This window comes from Chaetura pelagica, unplaced genomic scaffold (assembly GCF_000747805.2).
Source record: "Chaetura pelagica isolate M959 unplaced genomic scaffold, ChaPel_1.0 scaffold315, whole genome shotgun sequence".
NCBI lineage: Eukaryota > Metazoa > Chordata > Aves > Apodiformes > Apodidae > Chaetura > Chaetura pelagica.
Window position 1 is genome coordinate 1422661 of NW_009953187.1, and position 24110 is coordinate 1446770.

Consider the following 24110-nt stretch of genomic DNA (forward strand, 5'->3'; position numbering starts at 1 on the left):
TAGAAATGCTATCAATATTTTGTCTTCCTGGCGTTCCAAAAGGTCTTTCTGTTTGGTTAAAAATATCTCCTGGAGGAAAAGGACCTCGAGGTGGTGGGTGAAGAGATGGATCAAGAATTGCCGGAGGAGGAATACTACGCTGAGGTGGCATTCCTAATGGAAATCTTGGTCCAGGTGAATGGGGCATTAGGCCTGGACGAATATCTATGAGAGGCATTCCCGGCATCCTTTGACTATTAATATTTAAATGAGGCATATTTTGAACTCCAGCTGGATGCTGCATTGCCAGAAGTCCAGAACTATTTGAAATATTTGGTGGTGGCACTCCAATAAGTCCAGAACTACTTGCAACACTGGGTGGTGGCATTAAGAGAAGCCCAGAGTTGCTTGAGACACTTGGTGGCTGTACTCCTGCCAGAACTCCTGAGCTGCTTGAGACACTGGGTGGCTGCATTCCTGTCAGAAGGCCAGGGCTGCTTGAGACACTGGGCGGATGCACTCCAGCTAGAAGCCCTGAGCTACTTGATACATTTGGTGGTGGCACTCCAGCCATAAGTCCAGAGCTGCTTGGGATGCTGGCTGGCTGAACTCCACCAGCAAGAGAAGAGCTACTGGAGACAGCAGGTAGCTGCACTCCTCCTCCCAGACCAGAACTGCTTGAAACAGTTGGTGGTTGCACTCCTCCTACAAGTCCAGAGTTGCTTGAAACACTGGGTGGCTGTACTCCCCCTGCAAGTCCAGAGCTACTTGAGACAATGGGTGGTTGCCCTTCTCCAGTAAGCCCAGAACTGCTTGAAACACTGGGTGGCTGCACTCCTCCAACAAGTCCAGAGCTACTCGAGACATCGCTTTGCACTAAAATGCAGCAACAAGAACAACAATTAACAGAAAATGCCAGAATAACACATCACATTGAAAACAAAATGCAGCTTAAACCATATTCAGTTAATGTATTCAGTGATGATACTGCTGACAAGGTCTGTCTCAGTTTCTATAATGAACATGCATCATTTTAATCACATTGGTGATAAACAGACATTACGCCACAGAAATAAACGTCTCTACATGACAAAGAGTGTACAGCAGCTTAAAATTTACAAACCTCACAGCCATTACCCAGAAATCCTAAAATGTTTGATGTAATTTAACAGATGTTATAAATGTTATCCTACCCTCTCCTGCTCCTTTCCATTGCCACTTGTGTGGCAAGAATGCACTTTTAAGAAGTTTTCTAAAGGGCTCCCAGGCTCAGCTTCGCTTCTCATGTTTATGAAAGAAACATCCCCAAACATAAGCTTCTGGAAATGAATGATCAGATGATGACAAAGATGGTTTACAGCACTTCTCCAACTTAAACTAAAAATGATACTGAGTCTAAAACTACCCTGTAGTTATTAGTGTTATGGACTACGATCTGCAAAAAACCCCTCAGAAGTATGATGTCTCCTGTATTCAAACATATCAGACCACAAAGACTTATCTTACCAGATCTATTGTTTTCACTGGAAGGAATCTGAAGGTCTGTAACATGTGATCCCTTTTCATCTGCTTCTGGTTTGTTGATAGGCAGAGGGTTAAAAACAGTTCCAGCAGATAACGTTGGAGTAGCTAAATTGCTAGTAACTGTACCAACTGGTAGAACAAGGCTAGTAAAGGGAACATCCTTCATTGTCTCTTGTGCAATTGGTAATGGAGGCTGTACTAAAGCTGCAGAGAGATAACAGAAGTGTATCACAGTAATCAAGACTAGTTTGACAAAGGTCAGGCTGAAAAATCAAAATAAGTGAAATTACCCTAAGTGTTAAGTTCTTTGATATAATTTCTTAACTTCAGTTAGTCCTGTAATATTTGAAATTGTTGTAGAGACCATGAACTGGAGGCAACCTAAGCAATAAGTACTCTTTAACAGATACTTTTAAACATGAAATTAATACCGTTAAAAGGCTAAATAAAAATAAATTATTCAGTGACTTATACCAAATAGCTCAAGTAACGGATACATCTGTTACAGACAGGTTTGAACATTGAACTATGCAGACAAATAATAAATAATATTTTTTCCCCAGTAACCCCACAGTATCATCTTTCAGTCAACTTGAAAAGCTCTGTAAATCTTTTTCTCAATACCTGCTTAAACTACCTAAACACTAACTTTCGCATTGCTATCTTCCATTACACAGGATTAACTTGTTTTTCATTCAGTATTTCAATGGTATTTCAAACAATTAAGCTTTTTGTAACATACAACCAACCATTAGAAGAATCAAACTTACGTGTTGGAACAACTGGTGGGACAACAGGTGGTGGGACAACAGGTGGTGGGACCACAGGTGGAACTGGGGGAGGCATATAACCTATATGGAAAAAAAATTACAAATTATTACAAGGGAAGCAAATAAAATCTGCAGTAAAAGCTTGCCTGCATTATTCATCCTGAAAACCCGCATCACTGAAGACTAGCAACCAACAAAGGTATGGGAAGAGGAACCAGCAGTTACTGTTTTCAGAAACAACCCCATATTTATGTACATGATCTAGATGTGATTCTTTAAAAGTTACTTTTCCCAGCAATATTCAAAGAAGAAAATAAAGAGTTTCACATTTTTCCAAATAAAGGAGATTAATCACAAGGATTTTATATTTACATTTTAATCAAAGTTAAAACAAAACATTCTGCCATTATTCCTATTCTCGACAGAACACGCTGGTAAAACCGGTATCAAGTTAGATGTAAGAAATTTCATACTGGATTAAAATTAAAGATTCAAAAGTCAACTAGCTCAAACAGTGAACAGCGGCTGATGGAAAACTATACAAAGCATCATGTACATCGAAGCACACAAATGAGTATACCTCTTAGATGCCCAACTTAATTCTTACTAACTTACCTGGAGGTGGTTGTGAAGGGTTGAAACTTGCCCGCAAGAAGGGAGGAGGAGGAATTGCGCTATAGCCAGGAGGAGGGACAGACATTGTGACAGGAAATGCAGGTGGAACCAAGCTAACAGCGGGCACAGCCGGAGCTACTGGAATCTTTTTTCATGAAAAAAGAAAACAAGCAACTTCAATACTTAACAGTATTCAACAACATTAGAAGAGGGATAAGCTGAGTTGACTGCAATTCACGTTAAACACTAAATATACCAAAGGCTTTGTATATATTCTGAACATCCTGAAGAATAAGATTGCATTCTGAAATGGCACTTCAGGTAAGCAAGGACATTGGAAGAATCCTATGCTATCTTTCCTTTATTTTAAAAGTAACACAAAAGTACACAGTTACTCAAGACTAAAAATTTACTTATAGGAGATAAGTGAATGCAGAAAGGGAGAGTGAGAGAAGCAAGGAAAATGTAGAAAGTGTGGCAATTTGAAAGCCGTTAGAAAACAGCGGTTCTATTCCTGTTAGAAAAATTTACATTTTTTAGAGTTTAGTGCGTGTAATTATAAAGCTAATAATCATCATGAAATCCTGTAAACTACTTCATATTTCTCAAACTTCTTTTTGAAAGTACAGCATAATTACAAGGAGCCAGCAGCAGAAATATATAGAAGTCTATTTAAATATATACCAATAATGGTGCACACAAGGAGACAGCTGAAATAAGAAGACTGACAACAATTTTTGTGATAAGAAAACAGCTCAAAATTCACTTCAAGTAAATGCAAATACACTAACTTTTCATAGTAATTTTATGTCAGCTTCAGTATTGGAAGTATCTATACATGCTAGTAAAGATAAAACAGTAATCATATGAATACAAAAATATTTGTGTTAAGCAACTGCTTCTCATTTTACAATTTCATATGGTGAATATAAAAAGGATTTAAAGAGTTTGACAAAAAGCATTTATACTTATACTTCAGGAACATGCAGTGCAGTATGCTCAATAAAAATTACACTGTATTCTTCTAGTCCTTCATAATACTTTGTTACTGTTGGATATTAATAAAAACTCTGGTTTAGCAGAAGGAAAAAAAGCTGAGAATCAGAGACTCATTAGTTAGTGCATATGGAAAGCAAGAGCACACTATCTGAATGATCAGCTCTTAAAGATGAGACAGTCCCTACAAAATTCTGCCTAAAATTAATGAGAAAATAATTACACTTATATTCAAAGTTCATATGGGGAAGAGAAGCAAACAAGCACAAGAGAAAAAGAGATTACTTCATTTCTTATCTTACAGAAAAATGTTTTACTCTTTAAGCAAAATATTTTCTGTAAGCTCATTTTAAATTCTCCTTTAAAAAGTGATGTGCCAGTGTTTAATTTTTTTACAGTTGTTCTATCTACAACATTTGAGACTTCATTTGAGATTGTACATTACTTTGGGATGTGCTGTGCATGAAACTAAACATTTTGCTCAACCACAGCAATTGATTGTACTCCAAAATATTCCAGAGATGAACACGAATGGATGCAGGACTACTACTGTAACTCAGCATTGAGATTTATCTGTATTGAATAAAAATTTGCCCTCCAGTTCTCTGGGGTTTTTTGCAAACTCCGGTCAATACAAACCTGCAGCATAGTGACTGGTTGTGTGTAAGCTTCTGTCTGTGTTGTAATAACTGTACTCTTATCAACTGCAGCACTTTGCGTAGTTTGAGTATTTTCTTTAGCTGATTCTGAGCTTCTGGCTGTTTCCCATTCTTTAAAAAAAAAAGATGTATTTTTAATATAAAAGATATTGAATGCGTTACTTTTGTTTAAATACTAAAAAGTCCTCTTTCTTCTTACACAATACATTTTAATCTGATATCTGCATGGATCCATTACAAATAACCCTGAAACTTATGAAAATAAGCTAGTACAATTATTTATTATATTTCAAAGAACGTCTCTATACAAACTGATTTTTCAAAACTTGTCAAGTTTTTTCACCAATCATTATGTTAATAATTTGTAATATAGAGTATGCTTCAGTTTTCTAAAGACTGTGTTCTGGCTACTCTACAATGATGGAGAATCCTCATGCTAAACAAACCTCAACCCAGCCCTCATTTCTTTTATCTGCCACTTCCTCAAAAAGTTTTGTATTTTGAGTATAACACAGTGAATGTATGTCAGTAATCTTCCATGTTTTATTTTTTATGTCATTTATACTCAATTTTTACTCAAAGCAAGACTGCAAGACTGAAGTCCAGCCCAGTCATTTAGTGCAAATCTGTTTCAAGAAAACACAGTATGTGTGAATCTTTCACAAACTCTCAATTAACTGTGGTTCAGAGAAAGGTCTGGTTGGAGTTGTTAAACCTGGAGAAGAGAAGGCTCCAGGAAGACCTTACAGCAGCCCTTCCAGTACCTGAAGGGGGCCTACAGGAAAGCTGTGGAGGGACTTTTTACCAGCGTATGTAGCGACAGGACAGGACAGATTTACACTGGATATTAGGAAGAATTCTTCATTGTGACCGTGGTAAGACACTGGAAAAAGGTTGCTCAAGGATGTTGTTGTGGATGTCCCCTCCCTGGAAGTGTTCAAGGCCAGACTGGACTGGACTTTGAGCAACCTGGTCTAGTGGAAGGTGTCCCTGCCCATGGCAAGGGGTTGGAACTAGATGATCTTCTAACCCTTCCAAACCAAACCGTTCTATGATCCTATTATCTCCTCTCCTGTCTCTTCAACTTCATGGAGGAAATACCTTACAGTTCAGCTAAGCTGTGCCTAGTTGGACAAGTTTCAACTCACAAATAACTTATACGTGAATATAAAACTTTTCACAATCACAGGCAGATGATAATTTCTACACAAATTAATATTTTGCATACTTGGCATGAGTGCACAACAAAAATATTTTAGAAATGCTAACATATATTAACTTAATTACCCTTTGTCTCTAATTTCCCATTGTTAAGATAATCAATTATTTACCTATAAATACAATCTAGATTTCATATTACAGGGCCATTTATATTGTATACAAGCAGCTAGTAAAATTTATGTGAATTGAAAAAGAGTATGTACCAAGTAAACAACAAACCTTTTGAGGATTTGCAATTACAAAATAAACACATCTTGTAACTATCTTGACTAACTGGTAATGCCCATACCTGTATTTACTGTCTCCTGGTCAATCATGCCACCTTCAGCAAAGCCATCCAAATCATCCAATTTTACTTTCTCCCAAGGAATATATGAAACTCCCAGATCCACATCCCAGAATTGCTTGTATTCTGTTTTCACACCTTTATTCAAAGCCCAGGCAATCTGGAAACAAAAGTCAACCACATAATCATATTAAATCATACAACTTGTGAACAGAATAGTTAAGATAATTTCCTTCATGTTTCCGTCACTGCAGATCAATCTTCGGCATGTACTTACTAAAGTCTTAAGGTTTTAATTTTAAATGAACCCATAGGAAGTTTACTTGGACTCTGCAAGTGGTATGTGCGAGATTAATTACATTAAAAAGCTTAAATTTGTTCTACATTAATTCTAACATATTTATGGGGAAATTAAAAATACAGTATTTCAAGGATTCATCCTAAAGGATCAAAAAAAGTAGAAAAAACAGCATTTATTCATATACTTAACTCTGTGAGAATACTATGAAACTTAATATTAAGTGATCCACACGGTCAGGTACAGTCCGTGTTTACACTCTTATACTCTTATCACTGGCACATACATAAAATGTTCTCCAAGTATTTCCTAAGTATCAGGTCGTAATTTCATTTTATTATCTTCATATTGCCTGTTAGAAGTTGCCTTTTATACAGAGAGGAAAGAAAACTATTTACACTTTATTGCTTCATTCTTCTTCTCCATATTGAATATTTGAATTAAATGCTTCTAAATGATAAACTACTATTTTAAAAAGGTACTGTGTTTGAAATGGACAGCATCCTTAGATTAAAATCATCTTACCTTAATAATTTTAGATCCAATTTTATAGGACCCAGAACTAAGTTTCTGAAGAGCACGATATGCATCTTGTCTATGAACCATACAGACATAAGCACAACCTCTTGGTGGAATCATCTATGGAAAAAAAAGCAATGGTCTTAAAAAGTAGGAAAACCAGTACTTCAGATCATATAACTACACTAAGTAAATACTCATACCAAAGAAGGAAAAGCTTACACTGTAAACAATTGCTACCATATTCAGCAATATTAACCATTTTGAGCATCACTTAAAGAGTGGTGTTTGCAGGGTACTTAAGTTACAACATTTTCAAGAACCAGCAGCAAAGTGAAGAATGGGTGCTAAAAACGAAAGATTTGAACAACATGGAGCAGGAAAGAACTGGGAGCTATACTATGACAACTTCAGAAAAGCAGAGGTTGTTATCTCTTCTTAAGCTCCAAATCCACTGTGAACTGACCAATGATCTTTCAGAGAGGTGCAAACCAGCGATGAAAAGGTATCTTGCATTCTTGAAAGGTACGAGTCCACATTGCTGGAGCATGATTTCCACTAACTTTGATGTTTAATTTAAGAAAGAAAAGTATACTATGTGGCATGACATCATTTAAAGTCTGCAAATCATGTATGACAACTGCTTGTTGGTGGTGTGCTTTTATATTGTTTAGGAGCACACACACTAACATAAAAAACAATAATACTTATGATGATAGATGTTAATGCAGTTCTTATAAAACTATGTTTAAGATACACAGCCATGTTACCCTAGGCACTAATGTGTGGAATGTGTAGGATGAACTATTTACAATACCGTTTGCTCCTGAAATGCAACAGGCACTGGGATGCTATGGTTGTTATACTACTTTCATTTGAACTTTCTTAATTGATACTCCCTGCAAATCAAAACGAGGCTTAAATATCAGGCTAGGGGGCTTTCTGACTTGTGAAGCTTTTTAAAGGATTCAGTAATGTTCCTTATTAATAATACATTTTAAGACATCAATGTAATAGGAAAAAAGGTAAAAATATTATCTGAAATTAATTAAATTGCATTAGAAGTACTTAAAAACTGCTGGAGCAAAAGACAAAAAAACCCTATATTTATCTTGTGCATGTATGCTATTTTAGACAAAAAATACTTTATCTTGAAGCTGAATTACAAGCAACATTTAATTATGACTCCAAACATGTAAAGCTAAATTACTCTAAATCATAAGAAATATATTGAATAACTATAAGCATCCTTTTGTCACATTTTATAATAAGCGCTTGTTTACAGTACAATTTCTTTTCTTCTAAATGTTTTATGCACATTGATTCCACTTAAGAAGCACTCGGTATGAAACATAACCAAGAACTATGTGTACACACATCAGATTTTGTCCATTAGTCCAAAGAAAAATAATACCTGTCCCATGCCATATCACAAAAAGACAAAAGATGTAACTTTGTATATGTTAAGACCCTGGTATATAAAAAAAAAACTGTTTAAGTTGTTAGTTGGGAAAAGCCATTTTACCATGAAATCTACTGTCTTTAGTGCTTCAAAAGACAGTACATGGAAACCAAGAAGCAAATATCATAGCCAGCTTTTAAAGAGGGATTAAAAAAAAAAAGGTCTCCTAAATACAAGCTTAAACTTCTAAAAGGAATTCAGAGGCAAAAGCTAGGTTGCTAGTCTGTAATCCCTAAAAATGCATTGCAACATGCTTACTTACATTAATTGACTCTATTTGTCCAAATTCTTCAAACAAGTTAGTTAAATCTTGCTGTGTAGCCTTCTTGTCTACTTGACCTACCCAAAGAGTAGTACTGCAAACTGTCAAGAGACACATTCATGTCAATCAAAATACTAGAATGTTAGCTTCTAAAACACTCTATAGCATGAACATAAAACGCTTTACAATTACACAAAAATCACTGACCAAGAAGTGAGAATAATAAATCTACTACTACAGAGAAATTAAGTACTTTAACAAAACGTTTAGGTGCTATAAGACATCAAACAGATGTTCAGTAACCGTGTTCATTCTTCTTGTTTCATTTTTGTTTAAACAAAATAGTTGTTTAAAATAAATGAATTCTGCAGATTATTAGCTAAGGCAAACTGCAGCAGAAATTACTTAGGGAAAACAAGATAATTTCTATTCTATATTCTATTTAAAAAAAAAATGCTTCTAGGATTTAAAGTCAGTTTTAATGAAGCAAGACTAAGTTCTCAGTGGCTAGAGCTATTTTACAGAAGGAACTTAACTGCAGTATTACGCATCACATGTTCACCCAAAGGAAATATAAACTATACTTTTCCTTTACCTTGGGGAACATCCCAAAAAGACAAACCTGGCTGAGGTCCACCACTGAAGTGAAAATGTCCATGATACTTCTTACTCTTGTAATTTCACCACAAGCCCAGATCACTGCAATCTGTCTCCAAAGTGCCTACCCCTGTTCCCCTCACCAAACAAACATTCACTGATATGAGCTAAACTTTCTTGTCCCATATGTACACAGTTCAAATTCTTTTGTCTCCCAGGAGATTAGGCCAAAATTGGTGGTTTTGCTCAAATATCTTACTGTCCAGACTAATCCTCACAGGATAATGCAAAACTACTTGAGAAACTGTGCATAACCTATCTAAACAAACTTAAATTTGGGAACACAAGTTCATTACAAAAATAAATTAAGTACAATTGTGCATTCCAAAAACCCCTTCCTGCAAGGTGCAGCAGTGGGAGACACTGATACAGTAGCAGATGACTACACCCAATTTCACTGTTTCTAGTGCTCATCTGAAAATACTTTCCCATTGATTTATGAAACTGTGTGAAGAACTTTCTTTTCCCTACTACATTCCCTCTTTTCAGTATGCAGCTTCTCTGTTGAAACAACAGCAGAACTCTGCAGAAGCGTAAATCCAGGGTTTTTTTGATACTTTCTTAAATTACAGCCATTATGGTCTGTCCTATGAGAGCAAATTTCTTGTTTCACATTTCCAGCCACTTTGGCTCTGTTTCTGTAAAAAGCTATTTAAAAGCACTCTAAAGTTTTAGCAAAACTAGCCTCTAAGATATTCAGCAGTGTGTCCAAAGTGTGTACCACATAAATGTCTTATCAGTGCATCAATTTTCAGATGAAGTATTTGTCATCTCCAAATGCCCTATAGAAGACAGCATTAAAGACAAAGCAGACTGTAACTTAAGAGAGATCCCTTCCTTCACTCTGTTCAGAAGTAAAATCACTGGTGCACCAGTAGGAATAAAATAATCAGTAGAACCGTATATGATACTTGATTTCCTCCAACATGAAACGATGTAACTAAGTTGTAAGAAACATCAGAAATTAAATTGATCAAAAAAGAATACGGTTACTGTGTTTTTGTAACAGCACTCAAGCTAAATCTTGTTCTTTCAATGAAAAACAAACTCTTTTCCCCCTATAATATTACATTAACACAGCAAGCAGCTGCCACTCACCACTTAGTGTTTTTGACCGTATAGGAGGCAGTCCCTTTTTCTGCCGTTCTTTTTCCCTTTCCCTAGCCCTTCTTTCACTAGAATATGATCGAGATGACTTTCTCTTCCTTTCTCTTGATCTTGATCGTGAACGTTTCCGGTGCTTACGCTTGCGAGAACCAGACCGTGATCTAGACCTTCGTTTTCTTGGTGACCTACAAAATACTTAATTTCAGTATGCTGAGTTAAAAATTAAATTTTAATTTAGTAGTCTTTTAACTATATACTTTAAGCATGATACAGACATTTCCATTACACTCACCTGAACTGCTTCAAGAAATAAACTTTATGTCATTAGTGTGAGGAATTGAAGATACACATTGAGTTTAAAACAAAAGACAATACCTATTTTTCTGGCATAGAAAAACTGTCCAGATGGTTAGTGTTAGTTATTTTTGTTACCTGAACAGGTCTTAAAAAAAAATAATTAAACAATAGATACGCAAAATGAACTGTCATAGACCAAGTCTGTACCTAACACACAAATATTAAAATTTTTTGCTATTGCCAAAAACTGATCATTACAATTAAAAATAAATAAATAAATATTGGAATTATAATAACAAATTACAACTTTGTTTCAGAAAACCCTCATTTAATTAATACAAGTTAATCATGAAACCTTGAACGAGATCTTGAACGTGTTCTTGATCTTGAACGAACAGCTGACTTCTTCTCCTCTTGTTCAAAAACTTCTTCAGCAACATCCTGTCCTTCATCTATATCCATGTCCTGAGGTCAGACATAACAGACATTCAATAACATATAATTATCATACTCACAAGATATATGACTATATGAAAGCATACATCTGTATTACTCATTTTGAAATCGTTTCAGTATGTTTTGCTTTCAGCTTCTGTTGAAATTTAAATGTAATAAAATCTAAATAGTTTTACCTGTTGTTGAATATCCATTGAATCATCTACATTTGTTTCTACTTCTAAAAACTGCTGTTGACTACTCCCTTGTGATGGTGATGCAGAGTGCTCTGAACCAAAATTTCCTTCTTGATTCTCCTCAGGGCTTGCCTAAATACCAAAAAATAATATACCATAAAAAGTCTCATAATTCAAAATGTTTACTGTGCCAAAATGTAATGAAATGCATTACATGAAACAATTGTTCAAATATATCTGAAAAACTATTTATCTTATTTTTCCACTTCCTATTAAAATGAAAGCTGAACTAAAGGTCATTCCATTTAATTCCCTTTTTTGGGTATTATCCTTAAATACAAAACTTTTAAACAATTAATATTCCTGACTATTGAAAAATTACTATGTACTGAATAAAAAACCTGTTTGTTGCTTAATTTGGCTGGCTTCAAAACTCCAAAGAAACAATAAGGATAACAGCCACATATATAGTGACATGCATCACTCATGAATGTGCATTCAACAAATGAATTTTGCAAATAATTAACAAAAATATTTGCAATACCAATTGGAATAGTTAAAAAAAACGGTCTTCTAATTCCAAACCTCCTCACAGTGTATGACTTAAAGCAAGTAATTATGACAAGATAAGGGAGGGTGTTGTGTCATTTGTCAGCATGTCAATTACAAAACACATAACAAAACAAGCAGTTCAGAAGTTACAACAAAATTGAAAAAGGTAAAACACTAAGTGCATTGTTGATTTGCTAGAGAAAAAAAATATAAAGGACAGTACATTGGACCAAAAGTACAAGTTTGGAATAAACATCTGTAAGATAGGAAAGAAATTCAATAATACAGGAAAGGAAAATACTCAAAAAATACTATCAGGACAATTTTGAAAAGTAATTTTAAACCTAAAAACCAATATTTCAGGTAAACATTTCAATGATTCCCATTACATTTTAATTTTCAGTATGCTAGATACTCTATCTGCAAGCAGAATGGTAGAAAGTTAGCAGAATGACATGTAGTACCAAGTTTGGGGGTTTTTTTACCTTCATATTTTTAAATAGTTTATAGTAAGTTTGTGTAAAAATCAAAATTATACTATAATTCAGTTAATGCATTTGGCTGCTAACATTATCTGTTTTGTCTCATTTTCCTTATTATTTCATTACTCTTCAGCAGTGTTTCTTTCTTTCTTTCTTACTGATGTTTAAATATGGAGTTAAAATCTTCCTCATAACATGTTGCAGTCATGACAGAGTAGTTCCAGTAGAGTTTGTATTTTTAGCTGCTATCAAGGTGAAAATACAATTTCCTCTCCATACTGACTAGAAAAGAAGCTGAGCAGACCTGAAGGGAAACAACTTTTGGACTTGGAATAGAAAATGAAATAATACAGGGTGAGTCATATAAACATTCTACCCATAACTGTCTGGTAACCTAATTTCATAGATGAAATTAATTTAAACTCTAACTCTGCTTATATTACAAGACAGTAGGACTTCAGCATTTTTGTGTTCAAATTTTAAGTACTTTTAGATACATCACATCAAACACTCCTAAAACCAATGCACTCTTCAAAGTCATGCACCTTTACATTTTTAGTATTTAAAGACAGAAATTGCTAGATATCCAACAACACAAAAAACTGTTTAGTCTGTAGCTATGTTGTACAAATTTGTTGCTGTACTTAAATGAGAAACAAAAATAAAAATAGTAAAATAAAGCAGCAGAATTAGAAAATAGTATCTAGTAAAAATTAAACTACTATTTTTCCAAATAATTAAAAAATCAGTCAAAAAATCAAACCTCAAATCATGCACTTGGTTGAAAGCTGAGCAACTGTACATTTGAGGAAGTTAAAATAAAATCTCAAACAGATGTTTGTGAAGTTTGTGATCCTTTAGATTTTCCTTCAATCTAAGATTTCTAATTTACTGTGAAACTAGATCCAAATACTTCACAGAAAGTCCACTTTATACCTGGCCGGTAAAAAGAATAAACTTTTGGATGTTTTCTGATGGGATCTGGAGGGGGGAAAGAGCAGCTAAATACTGAGGACTAAACTAAGAAGAAATAAGCCAATTTACTTCAAACAAAGAGTGGACCCAATTCACAATTAAGATGAAACTTCAAGAATCTGTTCTTACTCATTTATCAGAAAATTGAAAGTTATCCACAATCTCTGTTCTGCCCTCTTGATAGCTCTGCAGCAGCAGCTCACACGCTGCTCTACCTTCACAGACAGGAGTATAAGCACTTCAGTGCTCACTACCTTATTTCTGACAGCAGGGAAAATGTTTTTCTAGCCCATATAAAGAGCTTAACAACAAAAGCACAGTCTATAGGCTGGCTAAAGAATACTCTTCCTAAAAGAAATAAAATGCACACCCCACAACTTTGGTTGGCTTTTCTTGTTTTCTGTTTTAAGCACTTTCTTCTGCCTATTCCAGTTACCCTGCAAGCTTCAGATCAGCCAGTGACAGAGACTTTCATTATATGAAAAGTGTCAGTAACAAGACAATTGTTTTGTTCTGGACTATGACTTTTTATCAGTGGAGAACATAATTATTACAAAAGCCACAGGATGATGTTCTTACCTTTTGAGGCTGCTGTTGCTCTAGAAGCTGTTGTCTGAGATGTTCTAAATTTTGTTGCTGTAGCTGTTCAGCTAGTTGGTGAAACAGTGAGTTGTTCACAGATTCTGGTACTAAAGGCCTAAAATTAATTAATTTAAATGAAGAAAACCCACAAGTTTTTCTTTTGTTTCAAACAGTTGATAAACAGATCTTCACAACTGAGTTTCAAGTTTGACTAAAAATGTAAAAGAATTAGGACAATGTGACTAGTTTCATTTTCTGCTACCATCATTATCATATTAACACTATGAATATAACTAACAAAGCAAAGAATGTGCTAAATTCATGATGAAGCCAACAAAACTTCTGTCACAGAGACTTACATACAGTATTTTTAAAAAGTATATGTTTCATTAATTCAGTAAACTGTCTTTTCTCTTCCTACTGGTTTACTATACTTATGCTCTGAAAGAAACAACATTTTCATTACTATTTAATCCTAATGTTCAACAAGTGTTAGGCAAATTTCATTATTTACATAAGAAACATAGCTTGTTCTTACAGTTGGGAAGTGGGAGTTTCCTTTTTAGGCTCTTCATTTTGTTCAGGTTCTTCCCCAAAATCAAACCTGTCCATCAGCTTCTAGGGGAAAGCAAAACAGGCATTACTGAGCGCTCCTTTTGTGTCCCTTTATATATTTACTGTTCAAAGGAAAAATGCTCTTATTTCTCAATTTAAAAAAAAAAGAAAAAAGTCTGGCAAACAACCTGAGTAAAGTGTCATACTACTACTGCTACCAAACTCTTGAATGCATCAAATACAAAATCTTGTCCATGGCTTTCTTGAGCTCAGGCTGCTGTTAGTACAACCAAATGTTCTTCCCACAATAACAGTAAGTTCAGATGAAGGCTTAAATAAAGATTAATTTTATGTAATAGTACCTTTAATTATAAGAAATTACTATGAAAAGGCCAACTATTCTATCCTTTGGCAATTAGTAAACAGATTTGCTCATATTAAGAGAGGACCCACAGCTTGATTACTTTGCAAAGAATGACCGTATTTTCACACACACAGGTCACTTAGACAACCTGAATTCCTTCAAATATATTGCTGCTTGAAAACAGCTTCCTATATAGTTTGCAAAAAATCAAAGCTAGCCGTTATCATGCAAGAAAAATTAGCCTCCAAAGTTATCTGACAGTGAAAAACTTGGATGAACTTCCTGTTTTATCTATAAAGATGTCTATGCTGGAGTTCTGCTGAACTAAATTTTTTTTTTTTTTATTAATTTTTAAAGAGCCCAGAAGCATTTCAGGAGCATTTTCCTTTCTTGAGGACAAAACTAAAGGACAAGCATGAAAAAATACAACCGTTATTTGTCAGTGAGACTTTTTTCACTATTTATTGACTGAGCAGTGCTAGCAAACCTACATGCATGCATCTGTATGACTTGGAAGTTTTCTGAAAAGCAGTTAATGCTGCACTACAAACCACCAAAACTTCTTCTCAAACCTTAGTCTCAGAAGAAAAAAAACAAGAGGTTGAGAACAAAGGACAGTCATTTCAAAATACCAGGGCAAAACTGTCTCCAGTTACAAGCTGTGATGATTCAGTAGCTCATTTTGTCTCAGATGCTCTGTTTACTCTCAGTTACTGGAGTCCAGCACAACGAGCAAAGCAAAAGCTCACTAAGAGACTGATCAATCAAGAATTTTTAGAACTATTTTCCCAATGAAATAATCTAATACATATGAAAGCAGGATTGAATTTCTCTCTGAGATAACACAGCAGAAACACAGACCATGAAGCTTATGTGAGATTTGAATGCTAAAATCCAGAATAAGTTTCACCATATATATTTAGTCAATTTAAAGCAAGGTGGCCATTTATTTTTTTGTCCATATTATTAGAATATTTTCAAGTAAAACATTTGCAAAAATGCTGCTGCTCTGAAACAAACATATTTTAGAAAAAAAACCAGTCTCATCTTCAAAATAAATTTTAAATCATCATGTATCTTCCATCATGACAAAGTAGAAAGGAAGGTAACAAAATATGTACTATTTAATTCTCTGAGAAAAGGAACAAATGGATGGCAGTCAACAATTTATGTGATGCAAAAAAATGTAGTCAAACTGGGGCCAGAGAAAACCAAAGAACTACAGCCGAAATATAAAATGTGCAGAATTATTTTTGTTTAAATTTGCTTTAAACAATGTAGTAGCTATTAAAGGAAAAAATATATTGTAACTGAATACTCTATAAAATAAAGCAATAGAAATGAAGGTAAATGTTAGGATACCTAAAGTTAATCCATCCCATGAACACATATAAAAGTATAGAACTTTCCATGAATGCTACACCTGTAACTTTAGTTACCTAAGAAGAGACTATGTTCAGAAAAAGCAATGGGAATTCTTAAAGACATTGAAAAAGGTTCTTATTCCAAAGGAAACAAAATTATTTTTAAAGATCACGGTATTTTCTGTAGAAATTAAAATAAAAAGAATAGGACATAAATGTATAGGAAATTTTGATCAAAAATCTTTCTTTACCATAATACAAAGATACAGTCATGTAGAAAGGTCAAAAAACGTGCATATTTGATGTTGACAAAAGGAAGGATTTTTAATTTAAAACATATTAATTTGTGCAACTCATTACAAGATACTATGGAGACTAAAGAGCTTGAAAATAAAGGATTGGGAAAACTGCTGAATTTATTGGTAATTGGGATTTATTTATTTTTAAATATGGATAATCATCAGTATAATATGGATATTCATCAGAATATCCTGCACTATTTATATTTGCTATCCAAGTCACCTTCATTGTATAGAAGAATGAAAACTACACTTGGAATGAAAACTACACTTCACAGTTTTCTTTGGATCATGATGCTTACTGTTTATCATAAATGTTGTCTTTTTATTACATTTGACAACTCAGAACATTTGGCTTTCAGACACAGCATTCAACCATGTAAATATTTTTATATCTACATCATGGCCCCACCTTCCATTCTCTAAGCGCCATCACAAGTCTATTCATTATTTTCTGCAGAAACTACTCAGTATTTCCAATTATTGCTTTTAAGAATTGCTAGATTCTCTAATTTTGTTGCTGCAGTTTTTTTTAAGATATTCAGGATTGGTCACTGTACCTCAGGTAAGAATACTTCATCAATTTCCACTAGATGACAGTATCTCTTCTGCTCTCTTCATAAATCCTAGGATCACGGGACAGTCCAGGCTAAAACGGACCTCATCAGTCCAGCTTTCTGCCCACAGAAAGCTCAGCTGTGAGCTCAGTTAACACTACGCAGGGCTTTATCCAGCTGAGTCTTAGAAACATCTTAGTTTCCAACATCCAAGATTGCACAGTCTTTCCAAGCAATATATTCTGGTGCTTGACTGTGCTCATGGGAAGAAAATATTTTCTTGATATCCACCCTGACCCCTTTAATTTTCATTTCTGACCGTTGTCTTTAATCCTGCTGCTATGCCGTGCTGTGAGGACTCTAGCTTCACCTTCTTGCCAGCTTTCCTGTAGGTCCTGGGGAGGAGCGGGGGATGGCAGGGACAACTGCTATTAGGTCTCCCTGAAAGCTGCCTATGCTACAGGCTGAACCAGCTCCAAATATCCTGAGGGCAAGTGTTCCAGCCTGACCATTATGGTAGTCTTACATGAACTCCCTCTAATTTGTCAATGTCTTTTTTGTATGGGGGTGGCAAAACTGGGTGTGATGGTCTGATGTAGTCGGGAGTAGATGGGATGCCTGGGATGTCTGGATGGGATGTTAATTTCCATCCAAAAAGTGGCTAGACTCCTGTTCACACAGCCCAGGATGCTGTTGGCCCTAGTTGTTGCCAAAGCACTCTGCTGGCTCGTGTCCCATTGTTAAAAATACACTTGTAAACAACTTCTTTTCTTATAAAGACTAGAACCCCCGAGATTAAGCAACTGTATGTCTGGTACCCAAACAAAGGCTATTAACAATCTAGTGTTGCTGCTCACTGTTCTGACACCTTGGGTTTTGATACTTTTATCTCTAACGGTATCATCACCTGCAATTGAAGCATATTAATTTAAACATAAAACTATTGCAAGCTCTCTAAAATGCATGTAAGAACTCTAGTACTTCAATTCTGAAAGGTTACTAACGAAGATCTGTATTTGTTGCCAGGAAGGCAAAGCATTCCCAAATCTTTTCCTCTTAAAAAATGTAGTTTATAGTTCTTATTTGGGCAGCTATTTGGAATTTGTTACTAGTTATTAGATTGCTCTATGATGTGAAATTATGTGTGCTACATGTAAACAATCAAAAGTTCCACTGCAAAAGCTTACTCCTGATTCAAACTAAAACACTGATGTACATGCTTCCTATAAAAGTAACACTTTGTTTATGAAGACTGCCTTGTCTACTAAAAAATGTATACAATTAATTATATAATAAAATGGAAGTAAAGAGTCTAATAAATAGAATTATGTCATTGTCACTCATGGTCTTCAGCTATTGAGAAGCGGGATTCAGTTGGTAGATGATATTGGTGCTGACACACCATCAAGAAAAGCAAGGAAAACTATTATCCTCATTACTTATCATTGCAAAAATAAGATTGCCCATTAATACATATAAATTGTATGTACTCTTCTATAATACCTGGACGCAGAAATCCCAAACCTCAGAAAAAGGAGAAAAAAGGCATGGTAGTGTCAACATTATATTAAAAAAAAAAATTAAGATTACGTGCTATTTCTGTAAAGCACCCTAAATAGCCTTTGAGTAAAAGCTTCAATGGGCTAATAACACATACATTGTCAGTTCATTCACAGTTATGCTGCAGAACACTAAGTAAGGAATTTGAGATGTATTATAATCTAACACTGCTTGTATAATGCAGAACTGAGGTCAAGATCACATACTATAAACTCAACTTTTCCACAGCTTACAAGAACAAATCAACACTATGTACCTACTGAAAGCTTGCAAATTAGCACACTGATGCAAGAATTCCTTCCACAACAATTACCTTCCAAGTCCCAGAAATCACAATCATGTACATTCACTCTGCTGACAGCTTTCATGACAAGACTTTTGCATACTATTAGTGGCATAAACTAATTAAAGAGCATCAGACTGAACTCACTCAAGGTATATAAACATCTCATCAGAATGCCAATTCCTTCAATTTGCTCCAGTTAAGTTGTTCAACATTCAAAAGCACCACACCTGCGAGTACACCTGCGAGTACACCTTTCCATATAAATGCTGCAATTGAAATCTGCGGAATAAACCACAATACAGTGCCATATGCTTAATTACTTTTTTAATCTAAATATTAAGGCAGTCCCTATTAAGTGACGTAGTTTTTCCCTGTGATTATACCCCACCTCAGTTGATATTTACAGCTGTGATACAGCATGAGTACGGTCCATTTTTTTCCTGACTTATTTTTATAGTTGCATTACTTCCATGAGTAATGACAACTCTATTATTTCAGAGATTTGAGTTCAGCTGAACAAATTTTAGAAATATAAGATGAATGGTTCTCAAACTTTAAACTCAGAACTTGTCCAGTTCTGAGCAGTTAACTGCCTGAAAACGAATTTATCTCTGTTAGGAAAAAAATGGGGTTTTGGCTTTTCTGACTTTTTTATACTTACTATTTATTCACTCCAGGACAATTCTACATAGAGAATCTACTCACAAGCTGTTTCTTCCAAAGATAATGAAAAAAAGACTATTTATCTTTGAGTAGAAGTTGTTCTTTTCTTTATTCTATTGATACTATACTAATACTACAGCCAGCATGGATATTGCTACTTGGCATGAAACTAGTCTTCTTAAACTCTTACACTCTGTATTTTTTATTTTTTGTTAAAATAGGCACCTATGTTGCAACACACACATTTCTTTACCTACAGGGTTTGTTTGGTTTTTTTGCATTTGCAGAAAGCATCACATGACTAGCTTTAACTACCGTAGAACTTATTTCTTCACTTATTGCCACTAGGTGGCTTAGAGGAGTTTTCCTGGCTTTTATAATGTAAGTAAATTACATGTCCAACCATGTTTTACTCTTCTAGGAAAGCAGTGTATATAAATTTCTGCCTATTTCCCTTTCATTACCTTGTAAGGGATAACTTCATACCATAACTTCAGATCATAAACACAGGAAATGAGAATACAAGACATTCTCAATTCTGACCATTGTGTTACAAAGAGTGAAGAAAAACATATAATAATGGTTAACTTTGCTAAATCAAATACACTTTCATTCTTGATGATCCTTATGGGTACCTTCCAACTCAAGACACTCTATGAATTGCCATTTAGCCCTAATCTCATATAAAAACTAGTATTTTCATTTATAGTACTCTCTATACTTTTTTTCCTTAATTTTCAGGATAGAGCACATTATAGCATATTCATGTACTCTTAATATCTCTAAAGTTAAACCATAAAACCCAAAAGATGACTTTCACTTACAAATATTTAACAATAAATATTTCTTCAAATTTCTATTGTTCTACTTCTACCTTATTAAAAGAGACACTCTGTTCCAGTGGATTAAGTGTGTTAGCAGCAGCAGCTGCAGCTGTAAGTTGTGCTGTAAGGGCCTGTAACTGAACGACAAGACCAGCATCCAGGGCTTGAAGTAGCGATGGCTGAGGTTTTTGCTGTTGTATCTGCAGTGTCTGTATCAACTGCTGAAGCTAAAAGAGAAAAGATAACAAATGTATCACTCTATTTTATTTTATTTTTTAAAGAGCAAGAAACAAACCAGTCTATTCCGGTCCACCCTGTGTGTTGCTCTGAGTAGGAAGTAACCAAACTTAAAAAGCAGAGATGGAAGCCCTGGAGTGGGAAAATCCTGGATAGTCACTGCTCTAGCTCTTTTCACATTCTGGTTGGTCACATTTTTCTTATCCTGCCCTCTCCTATGTCTAGTCTCTCAATTTACTTGCAAGCATTCCCATCCACAAAATACAGTTTTATATGAAATCGAGGACTTTAGAGATTGTGGAAGGAGCACAGTGGCTTGGAGAAAAGGAAGAAAAGAAACAGCAGGAAGCAAATGTTCCAAGTTCAACTCCTAATGCTAGAGGTCTGCATGTACAGTTCCTGTGTATCCAGTTTGTATCCACACTTATGTTTAAGATAATATTTTCTCCATCTCAAAACCATTCTCTTCCTCACTTTACCATTTTGAGTTAACATCCAAAAGTTATTTCTTTGTGATCTGCTGTCTTTAAAACTCTCAATACCATCCTCATCTTCATAATCTTCCTCTTCTGCTTCACCCTTTTTTTCTTTTTGCTGAATACTCTCTAGGTAATAACCTTTAAAATTGCCTTAGTGACTTTCCATATATTTCCCACTCGTACTTTACTTCCCCTCCTTAAGGACTATTCCATTATCTTTTCTCTACAATTCACAAGGTATCCCACACACTCATTTAACTCTTTTTCAATTTATTTCAGTGTAAGCAGATGAAAATGCTCCCTCCACCTGACTTATGAACAATTACAGATGACTCTGCTCAGCTGAACACTGTAAAATAGTATCACTAAGTAAAGTTGTTATTGCCAACATCAGTGTTTTATAACAGTTCACTGGTGACTGCTTCTCACTCATATATGCATAGGATTTTTGTTTAGTGCAACAGCAGGCAAAACATCCTATTCCTCAGTCCAAATAAAAATCACAATGTCAAAGTTATGCTAGTGCCAGAGTTCTAGTTTAAACTGAAAAACAATCTACATTTTTACAGAAAGCCAACTCTGAGCATTCAGCTTAGGAGGCTGTGGGTTAAGAGGACAAGCAGTTAATGTGTGCTGCACATCAAGCCACCTTTTTGGAGTTTAGAAACTCCAAAAACACTTAGAAAATGAGGAATGCAGCCACTTCTAAGAGCTTATTTTTGAATGCTGTAAATAAAAACTATATTTAGCTGATGGAAAGATAAAGAAAATTATCAACACATAATGTACTTCCAGAATGAATGTATTGCTATTATGTAATTCTGAACAATGTTCAGCTTCTTGGGGCATACTGCAGTGAAATACGCTTAAACTGGCATTCTATTTCATACCTATATCCATGAAATCTTATGCTGCTCTTCAGTTAGTTATCTGCAGTACTATATGGAAATGCATCTATTACATGCCATCTTATCTGGTCACATTCTGCTCTTTTTTTTTTAAGGAACAAACAAAGTAACAGGAAATTTTAGTTCACCTGGAACTTAACTGGAATGTGCAACCTCATGGGATAGTCAACATGGATAACAGACACAAAACTAAGAGATAATCATAAAAGCAGTACTGTTTAAGCATACTCTCAAAACACAAAGTATCAAACAGCGCACAGTATAACTGTCTACAAAATATTTACCTGCTGGCCTTGAGGACTCTGTAAAATCTGTGCAACAGCAGCAAGAGTATCTGTATTAGCAATCTGAGACACCCAAGGATCAGGTAAACTCTGTACCACATTGGCTGGAGTAACTGGAGTCACAGGTGTTCCTAAAAAAGAGAAAATCCAGTATGTCAAAATATTTTAACATGCAGATTTAAAAACCGTGTTAGAGAAGACAAAAAGAACCAACAAACCCACACAAACAAACCCCCCTGCTATTATTAAATATTGAGAAAGGATTATATTAGCATCAGCTGAAATATTTTTCTGACATACAACGCACACAGAAATAACACATACTCATCAGTATTCCTCAAGTAGCAGGATTACTTTGTGTAAGTGCAGTTCACAGCTCTTTCTGCTATTGACTATGGGGACTACTAACAAAACCGCTGATGAATGCAAAATAAATAGGTTTCAAAGTAATACAAACCATTTAGTGGAAACAATATATATCAAATGATGAATATTAGCAATCTAGTCAGAACCATCTGCTAGTCCAGAACTTACTGGACTTGCACTTTATGCCCAGGAGGAACCTTAAGGATTCTACTCCAGATCTCAACCTGCAGCAGCTGGATTCATGAGGATTGCTTGTTTTATCATTTTTTCTCAAGAGGATCATGGAGAATAAATCAGCAACCTGACAATTAGTTTCAGGCAATAATTGAGAAGAGTCCTACATCCCTGCAAATACTTCTGCTTTTACCTCAAAAGTAGAGATATGGCAGTGAACACTAAACGTAAATTACTACATTACTGTTTTAAAAGACAATTTGCATCCAAGTTTAAAAAAATATTAAAGATATGACTTCAATAATATAAAGTAAACAAACTAATGGAAACAAAAAATAATGAGCTTAAAGATTAAAGTAAATCCAGTCCAATAGCTCCAACTTTCACATATCTACAGACACTAGTGAAAAAGAAGATCGATTTATCCACCTCACTGCTTTTCAGTATAGGATCAGCGAAGGATTGGACAAGTATGTGCCAAAAATCAACTTTTGTATGTATAATTGCCCCACCTTGAATGAAGAAATCTTTGCAAAGCAAAGAAAGATGAAAAGCCAGTTACCATCTACCTACATAAGGAAGGTGCTTAGAGCAGAAAAGTATGAAGTCTGCATATATAACAAAGTTAGCATTTGGTAACAGGACGTACTCCATGAACAGTTTATTAGCCCAAATGATTCTCCAGCATGATTCCTGGCCCATATATTTCAGATGTCAGGGAGAGGGAAGTACATCACTGGCTGCAGCTTGTATTGTGTTATTTTTCCCTCTGAAATAATTGTCTGTTGGCCAGCAAAAGTAAAGGAGCAGTGTCTGACATTATCCAGCAAACTCAATCCTACCGATGGCAAAAATACATATAGGTATTGTATTATCTTCTTCATTTCTCTCAGTTGTGGCACCAGTAATTAACAAAGATCGTAATAAGTGCTGTGTTGGGTTTTTAACTCTTTCAGTGATGTACTGTTTTGACTTCCAAGTGCAAAATAGGTCCTACTGCACTGCTACTCAACCTCAATAAATTTCTAATATAATTGGAAAGTAAACACAACAGGATGCCTCATTTTTGCTGTTGCCCTGATCTAGATGCTGACTATAATATATTTCTTTCTAGCATCCATCTGATTTGTCAGGAGGAAACCAGTTAATTTTTTCAGCATGTGAACAGCAAGCATACCAAAGTTGACAAAATGTTTTGATTCAAAGTGTGATGTTAAATCTATTTTTGTTTACCTGGTGTATTGTTGCTCATAGCAGCTGTAGTGGTGGGCAAGACTGGGGTCACAACAGGAGGAGGAATTACTGCTGCCATATC

The 24110-nt window shown here is 35.0% G+C and overlaps 1 protein-coding gene across 1 annotated transcript in view; it reads right to left on the bottom strand.

Annotated features, from left to right (window-relative positions):
• The window catches only part of SCAF8 (SR-related CTD-associated factor 8), a 32454-nt gene that overhangs the window by 1484 nt on the left and 6860 nt on the right, over positions 1 to 24110 (bottom strand). The window contains exons 5-20 of the mRNA XM_009997350.1: positions 24029 to 24096; positions 22256 to 22386; positions 20398 to 20574; positions 14414 to 14493; positions 13873 to 13990; positions 11285 to 11416; positions 11008 to 11117; positions 10347 to 10540; positions 8592 to 8692; positions 6874 to 6987; positions 6054 to 6210; positions 4524 to 4654; positions 2889 to 3033; positions 2274 to 2354; positions 1486 to 1707; positions 2 to 855 (exon numbers count right to left, since the gene is read on the bottom strand). Of these exons, the coding sequence (XP_009995652.1) occupies positions 2 to 855; positions 1486 to 1707; positions 2274 to 2354; positions 2889 to 3033; positions 4524 to 4654; positions 6054 to 6210; positions 6874 to 6987; positions 8592 to 8692; positions 10347 to 10540; positions 11008 to 11117; positions 11285 to 11416; positions 13873 to 13990; positions 14414 to 14493; positions 20398 to 20574; positions 22256 to 22386; positions 24029 to 24096 (2815 nt within the window). The remainder of the gene's footprint in view (position 1; positions 856 to 1485; positions 1708 to 2273; positions 2355 to 2888; positions 3034 to 4523; positions 4655 to 6053; positions 6211 to 6873; positions 6988 to 8591; positions 8693 to 10346; positions 10541 to 11007; positions 11118 to 11284; positions 11417 to 13872; positions 13991 to 14413; positions 14494 to 20397; positions 20575 to 22255; positions 22387 to 24028; positions 24097 to 24110) is intronic.